This window comes from Gallus gallus, chromosome 4 (assembly GCF_016699485.2).
Source record: "Gallus gallus isolate bGalGal1 chromosome 4, bGalGal1.mat.broiler.GRCg7b, whole genome shotgun sequence".
Taxonomy (NCBI): domain Eukaryota; kingdom Metazoa; phylum Chordata; class Aves; order Galliformes; family Phasianidae; genus Gallus; species Gallus gallus.
The window spans coordinates 60,297,784-60,313,087 of NC_052535.1; the positions used below are offsets into that span (position 1 = coordinate 60,297,784).

Here is a 15,304-nt window from a genome sequence, read left to right on the forward strand (position 1 = left end):
ATCCAAGCCAAAGTGCTTGGAAACAGCAACACAATTACAGGGTCATACCAGTCCTGGCTTTGGTGCCAGGATGTTTATTTATAGCTTAGAGTCCTCTGCACCATGCTCTTAAACAGGGAAAGGAAGAATAAAAAACTCCACTGGTACTGTTTCTGCTGTTGCAGCTTTACCTATAGAATACTCTCCTCAAAAAGGATACTAGCCCGCATAGCTTCAGAGGAAAGGTTGTAAGTAAGTGGTTTTATGGAACCATCATGAATCCATGAGCTAACTTGCCTTTCCTACTGCCCTTCAAGTCATTTTATTGGAGGCCTGATCCATCACACTAGTGATTTGTCTTAGTTCACCATTCACTGTTAATTCCACATCTTGCACTATTATTAAACCTCCTAGCACCACAAGATTTGCCTTGAAGAAAAATCACTCTAATTTGAGACATCTTCTGAAATGCCGACAGTTGTGTTTTGCTTTCTTTTTCTAAATGCAAGTTTTAAGTTTTCATCAAAACTTGTCATGTATCCAGAGACCCCAGGACCAAAATTTTAAAAGCAGCACAAATTATGCTACAGGCTTAATATTTGCAACCAAAATAGTTCAGGAAATTCAAACTTACTTTTACCAACAGTTGACCTTAAGTCACTGCATGAGCTCAAACAGCAATGAGAGTGCCACTTAGTCCTTCCGTATTCTGTTTTCTACTATGCACATAGATCGCTCCAAAAGTAACACCTCCTATTTCCATGAAATCTACAGCAGATACAAAGAGTACAATAACACTACTTGATAGAGCAAGTTCTTAGCTACAAAATACTACTTTTCAACATTGTCACTGCCATTAGCTACACATTTTCAACAGTGATGAACAAGAACCTGCATACTGTGCTTGTAAAAATCTTCATGAGCAGAGATGTTCTCCTGTTTTACAGACATTATAATGGCATTGCTGCTAGGAAAACATTGTGCCAATGAAAGATGGACTGTGTGGGCAAACAGATGGAAGTCAAGAATCCAGACCATATAGTGGGTGTGATAGGGCAGTCCAGTCAAAATTGGCAATGTGCTCCATGGTCTTCAAACTGGTATGGGGCCTGGCATTATCACATTGCAAGATAAATGGTTTTCTTATTTTCTAGCCTGACTCTGGAAGTCTGAGACTCCAGCTTAGTCAGTATCACAGTGTAGGTAGTGGTCAGAGTTGATGGTTTGTCCAGGTTCCAGAAAATCCAGAAGATTACCCCTTTATTATCCGAAAAGACAGTGCATGTCACTCTACCTACTGAGGGCTGCATCTTCACCTTTTCCTTCAGTGGGGAATTCACATGCTGCCACTGCGTGGACTGCCATTTTGACTCTGGCTTATAGTGGTGACATCACATCTTGTCACTAGTAATGATTCAATTCAGAAAACTGTCACCCTCAGCCTCATGTTTGCTCAATAGGACCTAACAGATTTGCATATGGTGTTCTTTTTATTCCTATGTCAGCATTCATGGGACACACCTGGCACAAATTCTGCTATATTCCAACACTGCCATCACTGTTGCTACCACATTGAAGCTGATACTCAGTTCTGTCTCACTGTGCTCACATCAACTGTTTGGTCTCCATAGGCGTTCAGTAAGCATCAATACGTGTCAGTAAGTGCAAGTTTTCCATGTGGAGGAACTCATTTCCACACTTTTGTTTCACATGCATTTCCATATCAGATGCAGTGTTGTCAGACTGCCCCTCTGCTGCCATTTGTCACACAGCAACAAAATGTGAAGGAATATTGTTGGGAAGGTTCAAACTCCTCTGTCATAACACAAATGTACGTCTCTCATGCTGTAGGCCAACATAATCATATAGGAGGAATTACTTTCAGAACAGCCCTTGTTTTTAAATGGTGAAAGCTTCACAGCAGACAAAACATCTTCCCTAAATATTTCTATGAAGCTCAGCTGTCTGGAACATCTTTCCTCTACTTGGGCATTAAAGAGCACAGAATAACAGTAATAAAGTGTCAGATCATCCGAATTCTGCATTCTCTGCACCAATACCATTCAGTACACCCAACCCAAAAAGACCTCATGAATTGAGATCAACATATATTTAATAAAAGTAAAGTTGAACAAAAAGCAATAAAGTACTGAATAGCTGTTACTGTTTGCATTAGTTAGTTGTGTAAGACATTACTGAGGCTCTAAATCTGCAGTCATGCAATGGGAAGAACTCATGTTTCTTGGGAAATTGGTAGGACCCCTCAACTGTGTTCTGATGGGTGTAATCATGAAGGTTAGAAGTGTATATGATTCAGATATGCAAAAGACTACGAAGAGAAACCAAACCCACTCATGTAGGAAGTACTGAGTACAGTGCAAGATTAATCATAACATGGCGAGAGTAGGTGGAAAAAGAGGGGACTGAGTGCAGTGGATTGGTAAGAAAATGCTGTCACTGAAATAGAATGGAAAAAGAAAAAAGCACAAACAAGAACAAAACCATTCCTCTTCCTTCAACAGCTGGCCAAGGTATTAGATAGTCAAGTGATACAAGAGCAGACTAATCACAGTCTGCACTAAGTCTTAATTCTGAAAAACAGAATGGTTGATTATTAGATTTGTTACCAGAAATCACAGCTTGTAACCATGACTCTCCCTACTGCAGCAATTTGCTTTTGATTTTCTTAACACTTGTCATTTACATTGTTATACCACTACATATCACGGTAAATGATTTCTACAAGCAACTATTTATGTTCTGAGAATACACATATGTAGGTATTGCTGTTCACCACTATTGCAATGCTCAGGCAACACTCTGGGAGCAGTCCTTAACTTTTGCATGAAGCAGCTTCATGGGCCAGGCAATGTAGTTAGCTAGTGACTTCTCACAGCGCTGTGGGTAGCTCTCCATCGAAAGCAGCTATCTTATGGCAAAGTCCACACAGAATGTACAAACCACTATCTTAAACATACCCAAGAGGTTTACTGTAAAATGCTCCTTGCTATCAGTCAACATAAGAGTAAAGGAAGGAGGGAAGCCTAGCATTACAAAGCCATACTGAGGGATGGCAAGGCCACGCAGTCTAGAAGCGATGTACACTCTCTGCTTGATTCTTTCTAGGTCTTTATGTTAGTGATATCCCATACCATATCACAGCTATAAGATTAAATATTGAGCAGGTGTACATTAATCCTATTCAAGATTTCATAGTTATTGCTGTATCTTTTTGGCTTTATTTATTTTTATGTGTTTTCCAGTTCACCGGTAGCTCTCTCCACAAGCCTCCCTTTGTCTGCAAATCATACTTATCATCTGCTACGCCTACAACCACATGGTAACATATTGAAGTCCACTAAGTCTTCCCCCTCCATGTTCTCAATAGCTTTCCACTATTTAAATCTTGTGCTAGAGTTCTAATGCTTTTACCTAATTCATAGTGGAACTTCAGCCTATTAACATTGCTACAGATCTGAGGCACTTCAATACCAGTATGAGATCTTACATCTGACTCCCAGTTCCACACAAAGCAAGTGAAAAGCATGTTTGGGATGCAGCCCATGGACTTGCAGGGGACACCCTGCCATTTGGAGTTTTGCAGGGTATTGCTGCGTTCAACTATGTGCTGATTAAATACACAATAAATTGAGGTCAAATCACCATCCATCAGATCAAAACACCATGCTTAATAGCAAATATTTCTCATGGATGCCATGATACGTAGATTTAGTAGCATCACAGAGCTCCAGAAACTGCTGTTGCGTTTCCATACGTACTTTGTCAATTTAAGTATTTCGTATGAATTCTATTGCCTACTTCATTACAGCTCAATATGTATTTTGTTTTAAAATAATAAACATTATGTAAATGCATGTAACTTTTTAATATACACTCCTTTTTTGCTCCTGGTGGATTCAAATTACAGGTGATAATGGCAGAGCCAACAGTAAACATTAACTAAATCCTGATAATGCTCTCTGAGGATTGGAGCACATGCTAGACAACCACTGGCTACCACCCAAGGCAAATCAGCTTTGGAGCTGGAACTTCTAGATCAAAAAAAAATATAATAGATTAACCAGAAAGGGATTTAGATATCATAGCCTAGCAGACCAATAAAGGCAACTGGAAGTTTTAAAAGGAAGCATCTCTCAAGAGCTATTTTAGATTTTCCCCTCATTTCTTCCTGTTTAAGTATCACAGATACTGAAAGAGAAGAGGGAACAAAAAGATTCTGTCTCAGTTCCAGTAAATGCTTCAGAAAGAGAAAACAAAGCAGGAAATTTGGATTTCTTTTTTTCTAATTTGGGTTTTCCCAATAAAGTGAAAAGAAATAATATCAAAGGCCTCCAATTGTCCTTAAATATATCCATTTTCAGTTATCACTATAGAAAAAAAAAAAACTTGTTTCTCAGAGACAAAGCCTTGTTCCTTAGCAATATTAGTTACACAATTGAAAAAAAACAAAAACATCAAAGCCAAAGACTTCTAACCTCAGAAGTTGTGCTCACAGAGCAAACATAGCAATGCAAGACCAGAGGGCAACTCCTAGGTTATTTACACATTTCTAAAATACACCACAAAACTCAAATATACACACTTTTCACACTAAGATAGTCCACTAAGGCAACTATAAAACCAGAAAGCCTTACCTCTTGATTTATCTCCATCACTACTAGAGAACCTACTACAACTCTCACCATTCCCTCTCCTCCCACCTCCCTTCAGGTTCAGCTTTAAACACACTTCATCTGTGAACTGATTGCATCCAGGTGCAGTAGTGTCCTGATGGTAGCAGTGCAGCCTCACGTTCTCCAGGAAAGAGGTGACATTGTTAATGATTACAAACTGCTCACACCTGAGTCTTGTATAGTTTCCTTGGTGGAAATGGGATTGGAGAAGTAAGTGCTTATTTGGATTTTCAGGTGGAAATCACATGCTTTAGAGCAATTTGTGTACGTAGAGTGGGCTACAATGATAGTTTTACAGAACTGTGGACTTACAGTCTGATACTATGGTGGGTTTCTAATGAGTTAATGTTCCCATTACAGTATTGAGTTATAGGAATGACATAAGCATACTCTATCTAAATATCATTTAGAAAACATTTTTCTTTAACAGCCTAGATGGCTAGGGAAGCTGCTTAGGATTCCACCAGGAAAGTTGAGGGTGAACATTTGATAATGTATCCTTTTAAAACAAATCTGCCAGGTATGTCTCCGTAAGGTTTGGAACTTCTCTGTCTTGTCTGGTTTCCTGGTACTTGTTCATGCAGGTCTTGCTCTGTGAGCGTGCCTGTGACTAGCTGTGACACGGCATCTTCTTTCAAATTAATCTTATTTTAAAGCACTTCTCTTATTTTAAATCTATCTAGACTTCCTTCTTTCAGGGCTTTAGTACCCAGTTCTCGCTTGCTTTGCTTACTGCAACGTACTTGCTTCTGTGGAATAGATAAATACCAGGTCTTGGGAGTACAGGAATTACCCCTAAGGAAAAACATTTTATTCAGAACTGCTGAGTTGTGAAAACTTGGATTGGGAAGACAATGGGTGAATGTACCTGTATATTTGCATCACAGAATGGCAATCCAAGTAAAGGAAATGACTGTCGTCTTGTACACTCTTATGAGTAATCTGTATGAGATTTCAGTTCCTATATTAAGAGATAGTCAAAACCTTGTGCATTTCTAAGCACCTTTTACAGCATAATTATCAACTTCAAATAAGCACATCTCTGTTCCAAGCCAGAGTTTGTAGACAAACTCTTTGCACAGCTGAACCTACTCCCTTGGATGAAATCAGCTACTTGTGGACAGACTGGGAGTGTTCAGCAGCAGAACCTCCCTTTATGACATGACTAAGCTGTACATATAGTGTTAAATACAGGCACATAACTACTCTCTGGTAAAAATACTCCCCTCCTCCTCCCTCCTCCCCCCTTTTATTTTCCTTACCTAATCAACAGGTTGCTTATGATTTGACCTTTTTTCTTCTGGCTCCATTTTTGCTCTGGATAGTCTCTTGCTTCAACCCAAGAAGCAAAAATCACATTATTTCACTCACGATGCTGTTGGTTTGAGTTTTTAACCTTTCTCATCATTTATGATTTTCAGCTCTGAGTTAAATGAGTGAGATGCTGTCTTAGGTGGCTCTGACACCACAAAATTGAACCCCTCACAAGCGTGCTAGTGAGTTTCTGGCTGATGTGCCTCAGATGAGCCACACTGGCTGTGCTCAGAGGTGCTCCTCACCCTCAGCAAATGGGCTTAAGGCTCAGCAGTATTTCACAAAATGTTCATGATGCATGGCTCAGGCTGGCCTTCTTCAGCTGTGGTGAGAGACCTGGTTACTGCTCTGCAGCGCTGGCCTTCAGCACTGAGAAATCAGGTCGGTGCTGAGAGTTGTAGCTAGTTTACAGCAGTTGACTGGCCTGGACATCTGCTCCGCCAGAGGCAGGGTGGACCCACAGGATACTGCGTAGCCTATGCTCCCTGCTGTTTTCAGGTGGCAGACAATCAGTAAACCTCCTTTCACAAAGAAGCTAATGGCAAGGTACTACGTCAGTAGGCTTACGTTTCTCCGTGCGTATTTCCCCTTTCGGGGCTTTCTCGGGGCCCGTGGCAGCGCTCTGACACCCGCCGCCCCACACCTGCCCCTCGCCGCGCTGAGGGCGCTCCCGCCGCGGGCTGAGGGGGCGCGAGGCCGCACGAGCCCCTTGCACGAGCCGCCCCCCAGCGGCCGCGCGCTGCCTCCCGCCCCGCCCCGGCTCTCCCGCGCGGCCGTTGCGCCGCCGGAGCGTCAGCGGGAATTTCCAGTCAGGAAGTGCGGCGGGCCGGGGGCAGGGGCGGAGGGAAGGCAGGCGGCGGCCGTGCGGGCCGGGGTGCCGCTCGGCTGCCCTCGCCAGCGGGCCGGCGGCGGGGCCGGAGGAGGGAAAAACGAGGGAAAGTCCGCGAGGAGACGGGGCGCGGGCGGCGTCACGCCGCTGACATGGCGCGGCGCTGAGGGGTGCGCGGCCGGGACCTGGAGGCGACGACGGCGACGACGGCGCGGCTCAACCAGCCCTGCGCTGATCCAGGTGAGCCCGCTGCTCTCTTCCCGCCCGGCCCTGCCGTGGCGCCCGTTTACCCCCGGTGGCCGCCCTTCCTGAGCCGGGCCGGGGGCGGGCAGCCGCGCCGTGCCGCGCCGCGGGCGGGGAGCATAACCCCCGGGCCGGGCCCTGAGGCGCGGGGAGCGGCTGCCGGAGCCGCGGGGGGGGGAAGGCGGACACCGGCGGCGGGCCGGGGCGCGGGCACTCCCCGCTTCCTGGTGCCGAGTTTGCGCGAAGGGCGGCCGCCGCCGCCCGGCCGTCCTTTTTTTTGTTGTTGTTTGTACTTCTGGTGCGGGTTTGAGAGGTCGCGCTGCGTTCGTACGCGTCGCTGCTCTTCAGCAAGTTTCCCGGCGTGGCTGCAGGGAGGCTCGTCGCGCTGTTTGTTACGGTGCGTGGCTGAGAAGTCTGTCGAGCCGAGAAGGAGCCCCCCGCGGCGGTGCGTGGCGGTGCTGGCCGCGGGGGACGCGCAGCCCTGGGGCTGTCGGTGCGAGGGGACGCTCCCGCCCCGGCTGCGGCACGCCTGGGCGCGCTGCCTGCCTGCAGGCGGCGGGGCGGCCGGAAAGGACGGCGAAAGGACTCTTTCGAAGGGAGCGGGAGCGTTCGGCCGCTCCTCGGCACGGGCGCTTGGACCCGTTGATGCTCCGCGCTCCCATGGTAACTCGGGACAGGGCAGCGCTGGTGGCTGATTCTGACCCGTAGCGCAGGTGAGCTGATGTTACGTGGCCGTTATCGTAATGCGGTGCGCAGCGGTAATTGCATTCAAATCAGTGACTTAGGAGTGCCTGTGAGCATTTTCTGAACGAGGCTCGGAGGCAGAGATCCCGCTGACTTTGGTACTGCGCTTCACCTTCCTGCTTAAAAATGCTCTGAGCCTTTGCTAAAGGGTAGTGCTTTATAAAACGGTACAGACTCTGAACAACTGCTTTAAAGCACCTCTAATCTTTGCCATGTTTAGTTCCCTTCTTCAGATGTCCTCTTCTGATTTATTCTTTTAACAGAGACGCTCAGTACTGAGCGGAACTTTCCCTCACCCAGTGCTTGCCTTACAAGGCTGAAGGTGCTGTGCAGTGCCACCGCTGTTGGGCTGACAGAACAGGTTGAAAATAGGGCTCTTTGTTCCTATTTACATCTGGAGCGTGTGCTGTGCGCTGCAAAGTGTTGGCTTCTGCAATAATGTTTTGGTTAAAGCAGCTTTGTTATTTCCCGGCTGTCTGTTCTAGGAAAGCATTAACCAAGATGTCATTTGGAGACGTCATCCTGTCTGCAGTGTTCTGTAATTTGCAGAAATGACTGCAGTTTAATTGAGAAAATGAAAGAGGGAAAAAGCAGCCTGTAACTCTCCGGAGGTTCTCTGTTCTGTAAACCTTTGTGGCTCAATAATTTGACCAACGTGATCCCCTGAAGTGTTGTTGTCAGGGTTGACCGTAGTGTTTTCAGAGATTTCAAGGAAACTTAGCACTGCAAAACATGAAAGACCTGTTAAAATGATTTAATCAGAAATATTAAGACGAGGAAGATGCTGCCTTCTTTCTGTCCTCTGCCCCCCCCCTTTCTTTTTTTTCAAGAAAGAAATGTTGATTGACAGCAGTCACCACAAAATGAAATTGTCTTGTGAGTAATGAAAATACTTGGAAGAGAGTTAAGGGTTTAAAAATGAGAATGGCTTTGTTTCATTTCATGTCATGGTGTGTATTCTGTGTTTTTTAAAAATTGTAATGTAGTGAACTTCATGCTCGTAGACATTTAGTTCAGTCAGTGCCTGCATGATGTTTTTGAAATCAGAAAAGTTTGCTGATGAAGTAAACGTGCTGGGAGAGGAAAAAGTCATCTTTGGTCAGGGTGAGAGGGTGAAAGGCAGAGCCCTGCTTCATTGACATGCACACAGTAACATCTTCTGCTCCATTCATTGACAAGTAGCAATTGTTTGTCGATGTTGCTTTGCATTTAACTTTCTAAATAAATTTAAATAAGTGCAAATGTACTTTTTTTTTTTTGAGGTAACATTATGTGATTCCAATATTTGGGCACTTGCACATAAATACAACTGACTCAAATTTGTTAATTAATAGATTTTTTTTTTTTTAATTTTCATGAAAGTAAATTTCCTCTTCTTCATCGTTCCCTTTCCCCAAAGCCTTCCTATGCCTTCCTTGATGAATACACGCAAGGTCCAAAGCCAAGTGCAGTTTTGCAGTTTGGAATTCATTTTATCATGCTTCTCGTCACACGTGGCTCTGGAGGGACAGGAACCAAGCTGAAGGCCCAGAAGTCTTTACCACCAAGGACCCCCAGCAGGCTTAAGATTCCCTTAGTAGTTATATGTGTGCATAGTGAATGTCTTGCAGCTGTAAACGTATGGTGAAAAGCAATATTATCATTTTTACTAAGAACAGAACTTATGGTGTAGCTGTTGGTCCGAAAATCCTGCGGTCCTAAGATATTCTGTTCAGTTATTCTATGTTTACATAGATCATGTGAAAACTCACTCACTAAAATCTTCCTACTTTAAGGGCTGTAAATGTGTGCCAACTCTTCCATGAGAACAAACACGTCTGACTTTAGAAAATTGTTACTATTTCTTTAAGTAAACAGAACTCTAAAGGTGTTTTTTTTTTTTTCTAATGTATTGATGGCTTCTTGTTGGTTCTCAGACACAAAATAACAGATAAGGAAAAGAGAACGTTTCAGGTTAAATAATGAAAAAGAAACTCTGGTCGTTGTTGTGTTCAGCTGACACGGGGTTTTTAGGAATGGAGGTTGTAATTTGATGTCCAGTAAATGAACTGTGAACCTTTCATGAAGCTCTGCATCAGTAAACGTCATAATTACAGTTGTCATTAATTGCACCCTTAGGTCAGCCAGGCTCAATGTTTGCATCCGATTTTGAGCATAGGAAGAATTCAGTGAAAGGTTTATTTTGCTGAAGCGCTGCTGGCGGATTGGGAACTAAGGTTCGAAGAGATGCTTCAGATGGTTCTGGTCTCGAGGTGAAAGCATTTGCTGAGGATTTTGATGGAGCTGGCAGGCCGTGTGTGGGGAGGAAGTTGTGTTGCTACTGCGTGCATTTCTTTTTTTCCCCTTTCAGCTTTGGTGTTCTTAAAATCAGCGTCACATTTCTTTTTCTCTTCATTTAAAACACAGAACTAGCTAAGCTAGAATCCAATCCATAGAGCAAACTGCACTGGTATCACAGATCAAAAGCAAAGTAGGTCTGAGTTTTGTGTGTTTGTGTTGTTTTGTTTTGAAACTCGTACTTCTGTGTGCTTGCATACTTCTGGACGAATTGTAACACACATGAAGTCATCAAAGCGAGTGGTTTTTGTTTTAAGTTGCATTAGTTTAGTCTAAATGTTCTTTGTTACATTAGAGCTTGCTGGAGAAAATTAATGCTGAAGGAGTTTTATTATTTCTTTGTAAAGCATGGAGGGGAAAATAAAAACCATAGTGACCACTTGCAGCTGTAGCTTTAAGCTGTGGGCCGAGGAAGATTGAGACGCCTCAGTGTTAGGGCTCTTGGCATAACTGCACTGATGCTGTTCTCAGTTCGACCTGCATGGTTCAGCTGACCGTGTCACTTCTTTAACCAACTATTTCTGCCAAGGTATATTTTCAGAGGCTGTTGATAACTCAAGGGATACCGAGGATTCATTGGCTCACTGCTGTACTTGCAGTGGTAACTGCCCTTGCTGCTCTCTGAGCCCTCCTTTGCAGCTGTGTTCTTTAAATGGAGGCTGTCCTTCAGTAGGACTTCAGAACCTGTGTGAAAGCAGCTTCTGATATGGCAAGCCTTATGTGAACTGGTCCTCTGGGTTTCCTTGTTGTTTAGCTTCTCAGCAGCGCTGTTCTTTCTCTCCTCAAAAAGGAAAAGGTTTGCTCTTTAGTACTGATGATTCATTTCACTTGAGGCTTCTGAAGTGGGTATGTCTGTGCTCTTTGAGTTAGTATTTGGCTTTGAACAATTTTATACGAACTAGGATTGTTCCTAAAGAACATTCAGTGATTCTTCTTAATCTATACAAAAAGTAACAGCTTTTTAACACAATTTTTACGTTACTTCAAGTAAAGTTACTGCCTTGTGGCTAAAATACAGTGCAGTTGCTGGAGTTGTTTTGCTGTGTTAAACCTCAGTATTTTTACATATACTTAGTATTAAGTATATGCAATAAGCACACTCTGACACATTTGAATACAGTTTATTACTTTGGTTTAAATTGTTTTGAATGTGTTTTAATAAAAACATTTTAATTTTCTTCTAATGTTGTCCTGGAAAAACAGTTTGTGTTTAGGGCATTTCATTTCCTCTTGTGTTGGTTTGCTGCTTTGGCATCAAGTAAAGGATTAAAACAGGCAGCAAACTCAGTTGTAAAGATACTTAGTAACTGGACTACACCAACAGCTGTTTTATTATCTGCCAAATAAGTTTCCTTATGCTATAATTTTTCCTTTTAACGTGGTGATTATGTGGGTTAATAATTCTGACTCTTCATTTCCTGTAGGTAATTCTGCACTAAAAGTTTCAGATTCCGAGTATTGCACTCTTTTGAAATGTTTAATCTTTTGGATCACTTTCATTTCCCAAGTGGTTTGTAGTTGTAGTACTGTTGTCCAATGGTACATCTCAGAAAATATTCCAAAATTTTATGTCAGCATTTTTTTAATTAAAAAAAAAAAAAAATACACACCAACAACTCCCCGCCCCATCCAACAGGAAATAATAAGCAAACCCTGTTAATAACAGGGGGAGGCAATTTGTGCTGGTGTACTAGAAAAACAAACAGACAAGTTGTGTGTCATCTAGGGTTAGATTGTGTTACTGCAGCTTCAGAAGTCTATGGATGAGAATCTGCAGAGGAAAGTAGTGTCTAAAAAAAGAAAAGCCTCTGCACAACTCTTTTCCTATTGCTGAGCACTTGTACTGAAAACTTTTATTATAGGTAATAATTCTGTGTGTTAGCTTAAGGAAATAGCAAGCACAGCTTACCTACACTTTTACTGCAGAAGTTGAACACTGAGATTTATATTGAGAGCATAGTTTACTCAAAACAACTCCCCTCCGCAGCACTGAAGTTATAGATGACTAATATTTCTTCTCCTGTTTTATAACATTTAAAAGCAAATTTCAAATTTCATGTTAAAATCCATTTTTTAAAACAATTCCTTAAAAAAACCCAACAACCATAATTGATGGGGGCTTCTTGTCAACTTAAGCAAGCTAGCAGCTGCTTTTATGCTTTTTAACATACTTTTCTGTTTGTGTTTGATGTCTGTATCATAATGTGAGTAAAAGTGTACATGACATTCTCATATTGTTTTGTTTCTGTTTACTCTGTATGTTTCAGAATACTGCAGCTGTTAATCACCTCTTATTTTGAATAACCCCAGGGGTTGCTTTCTGTAGCACTTTTTTCATCCTTTTGGGAAAACCTTTATGTACGTCTATAGCTCACATTTATTCTGTTTTTCCTGATTGGGCCCCAGGACAATATTAAACTAAATGATAAATATTTTGTCCACTCTAAACCTTTGTCCAGGGACTTCAGAAACAGTGTAATTTATTAAAATGAGTGCAGACAAAATGAGTGATTGAGAACAATGTAAATAAAATAACCATAGATAAAACCTTTTCTGTGTTAAGATTTTGCTTTCCTAGTATTTGGGAGGGAGATATCTCCCTTCTTTTCCCTCCCTTTCCCTGCTCCCTCCTGCTCTTCCTCTGGAACAGTTTCTGCAGAAGCTCCATTTACACACGGTGTTGGAAGTGCAGGATGCTGGTAGGTAGCAGCTGTTGGAGCCTAGTTGTATAGACCTGCTTTAAGCAGGTTTGGACAATGTGTTCCAAATGCCAGCGAACGCTTGGAACCCTGCCTGTACAGTAGTCTCTATTATATTTCTTTTAACAAAAAATGGGTTCATTTTTCTTAAGAAAAACATCTTTCATTAAGCTCTAAATATTTTAAGTGGTTAGAAGAACTTAAAAGAAAGGAAGCTTGTCCATTTAATACATATTTAACTGCTGTAGGTTTGTGACACAACTTGTGTCTTGAAGCTTCAGAAGATCTAAACCTGCTGTTCTAGGCAGGAGTAGATAACAGCAGCTCTCTAACTTCCTTCCCCTTCCCTGCATGCTTTTCTATGAATATATTTTGCCCCAAAGGCTTTTGCCCTTTGAGCTGTGCAAATAGTATTATGGGGAAAAAAAGTTGGATTTCAGGGGACTTGAAGTGCTGGATGAAGATGGGAAGGTGTCCAGAGCAAGGTGAAAAGGCTGGGTGTTATAGGAGGTGTGCAGCACCCCAGCTCCAGGATGCTACTGAAGGCTTCAGTCTATATGTCTTGTATCAGTATCTCTGTTCTGTCCAAGCAGCCTGTTGCTCTTCATCTAGCCAAAATCATCTCACTGCAGCTCTTGTGATGGTTCCAGCCCTACCTGGCAGTTTGCGGCATCTGTATTGCACAGAATGTTCCCTGCGTTTCTGGAAATGCTGGTCTGAAACAGTTTTCTATATACAGATTGTTAGAAAAGTGAGCAGGGATGGATAGATACTTCTGAAGAGGTAAATAGAGAAGTAAAGGATACCAGGTGAAACACTGTAGAGACTGAACAGTACAGCAGATACTGTTTCTAACTCAGTGTATTAAGGCTGCTAGAGAATTTCAGAGCACTTGATGCTTCTTGTAAAGAGTATAGTTCTCTGCTGTCAGAGAGTCTGCTGTGTTGCATAGCCCAGATGGAGGGCACGTAGGATTAGGTATACATACAAAACAAAAAACAAAAAGAGTCTTTGTCTCTCTTTCATCCTTAATCCTATTTTTAATAAGCAAAATATGTAGGCTTAGGAGCATAACCACAGCAAATTTTTGTTGTGTCTGATGGAAGAAACTTATTTCTAACAGTTAAATTACAATGAAAGCCAAATTAAAGAGGAAAAGACCCTGCTAGAAAAAAAAATATAGGAAGAAGTGCTTTCAGTATGTCAGGTCACTTGAAGTGTAACAGTTGTGTTTCTCTTTGTCTTGAGGCTACCTTTGCTTTTTGAATCCCAACCCTAAAAGGTGAGAAGGGATGTTTTTCAAAATGAAAACTTCCTTTAAACTGTCAGTCTATTTCCAGCTCGAGACTATAATGATCTTTGAGTAATAAAGATCATCACCCACTAACATACATACCTCCAGTCTGCCTTTTACCGAATGTCTTTATTTCTATCCCATTAAGCTGATCTGTGCTATAAACAAACCTTTTTCCATAAAATATTAACCTATCCTGAGCTCAGTCTTTACAGTGAACTAGTTAAAAAATAATGGACATGTTTTAGGAAGATGAGTTGACGCTTTATATTGTAAAACACAGCAGCAGGCAGACACCTGCAAGTGTATGTGCAAGTCTTTTGTGTTCACCTTCTGAGAATATAATGGGCATTATGTCACAGTAGTTTAAGAGATTTAAGAAATTTAAGAGATGAGTGGCTGCTGAGTCTCAGCTGTGCATCACTCTCATTTATGATGAGGAAAGCCTTTGTGGGATAGAGAAGTTGGTGAAACTCTCGATCCTTTGTCACTGCAAACTGATAAAACAAAAACCAGAAGAACAAATCCCCAGCATGTTCACAGATGAAAAGTAGAGGCACGCTTACCATGTCTCTTTGAAGGTCTGGGAAAGGAAGCATATACAGTGTTTTTTAGCTGGTCCTATGCGAAGAGTTATCTTCATCTGTAAGTTCACCAGTGCACTTCAAAACATGACTATTCAGAATCGGGGGATTGAAGCTCACACTTCTTCTGGGGCTGAGGGGGATGTTGCAATTGTTTAGGTTGCTTGAAAGTAATGCCTCCTGTTTATTTCCATGGAAACTACAGCAGGTACAAAGATCACAAGAGCATTAGTTGATATAGCAGATTCTCAGCTACAAACTATTTTTCATCATAGTTATTACCATTAGCTATTCATTTTTGCAGCAATGAACAAGGGCCTGCATGCTGTGCTCATAAAATCTTTGCCAGCACAGGTGACACACTGTCATCACTGCTGAAACACTCCACCTACCACCTCACTGTACTTGCATCCACTATTTGATCTCCATATACGTTCAGCAAGTGTTGATGGAGATTACATTTATGAATGTAAGAATTGCACTGGGTGCCATTTTTTCTGCATAGTGGAATTCATTTTCACCCCTTTGCTTAACACTCACTGCCATCTTGTCAAACTGCCCCTCTGTTGCCATGTGTTTCACGATAA

At 42.3% G+C, this 15,304-nt stretch overlaps 2 protein-coding genes and 1 long non-coding RNA gene across 10 annotated transcripts in view; 1 reads left to right on the plus strand and 2 right to left on the minus strand.

Annotated features, from left to right (window-relative positions):
- SLC39A8 (solute carrier family 39 member 8) overlaps nucleotides 1–4,698 on the minus strand; it is a 118,377-nt gene extending 113,679 nt beyond the window's left edge. Inside the window, exon 1 of the mRNA XM_046940859.1 lies at nucleotides 4,635–4,698. Within this exon, the coding sequence (XP_046796815.1) occupies nucleotides 4,635–4,685 (51 nt within the window). The 5' untranslated portion in view covers nucleotides 4,686–4,698. The remainder of the gene's footprint in view (nucleotides 1–4,634) is intronic.
- A 2,129-nt stretch (nucleotides 4,699–6,827) lies between these two features.
- Nucleotides 6,828–15,304, plus strand: part of NFKB1 (nuclear factor kappa B subunit 1) — a 57,566-nt gene continuing 49,089 nt past the window's right edge. For 4 of the 8 annotated variants that reach the window (NM_001396395.1, NM_001396396.1, XM_046939919.1 and 1 more), the window contains exon 1: nucleotides 6,828–7,056. The gene's annotated coding sequence lies outside the window, so the exon portion shown is untranslated. Of the gene's footprint in view, nucleotides 7,773–8,195; nucleotides 10,937–15,304 lie in introns of those variants that run through there. The other 4 variants (XM_015285417.4, NM_205134.2, XM_046939918.1 and 1 more) reach the window with 4 other exon arrangements.
- Nucleotides 10,932–15,302, minus strand: LOC121110726. The gene is made up of 3 exons (XR_005859698.2): nucleotides 15,258–15,302; nucleotides 14,700–14,916; nucleotides 10,932–14,114 (listed from the first exon to the last, which is right to left on the minus strand). It is a non-coding gene; the product is annotated as an uncharacterized LOC121110726 (long non-coding RNA).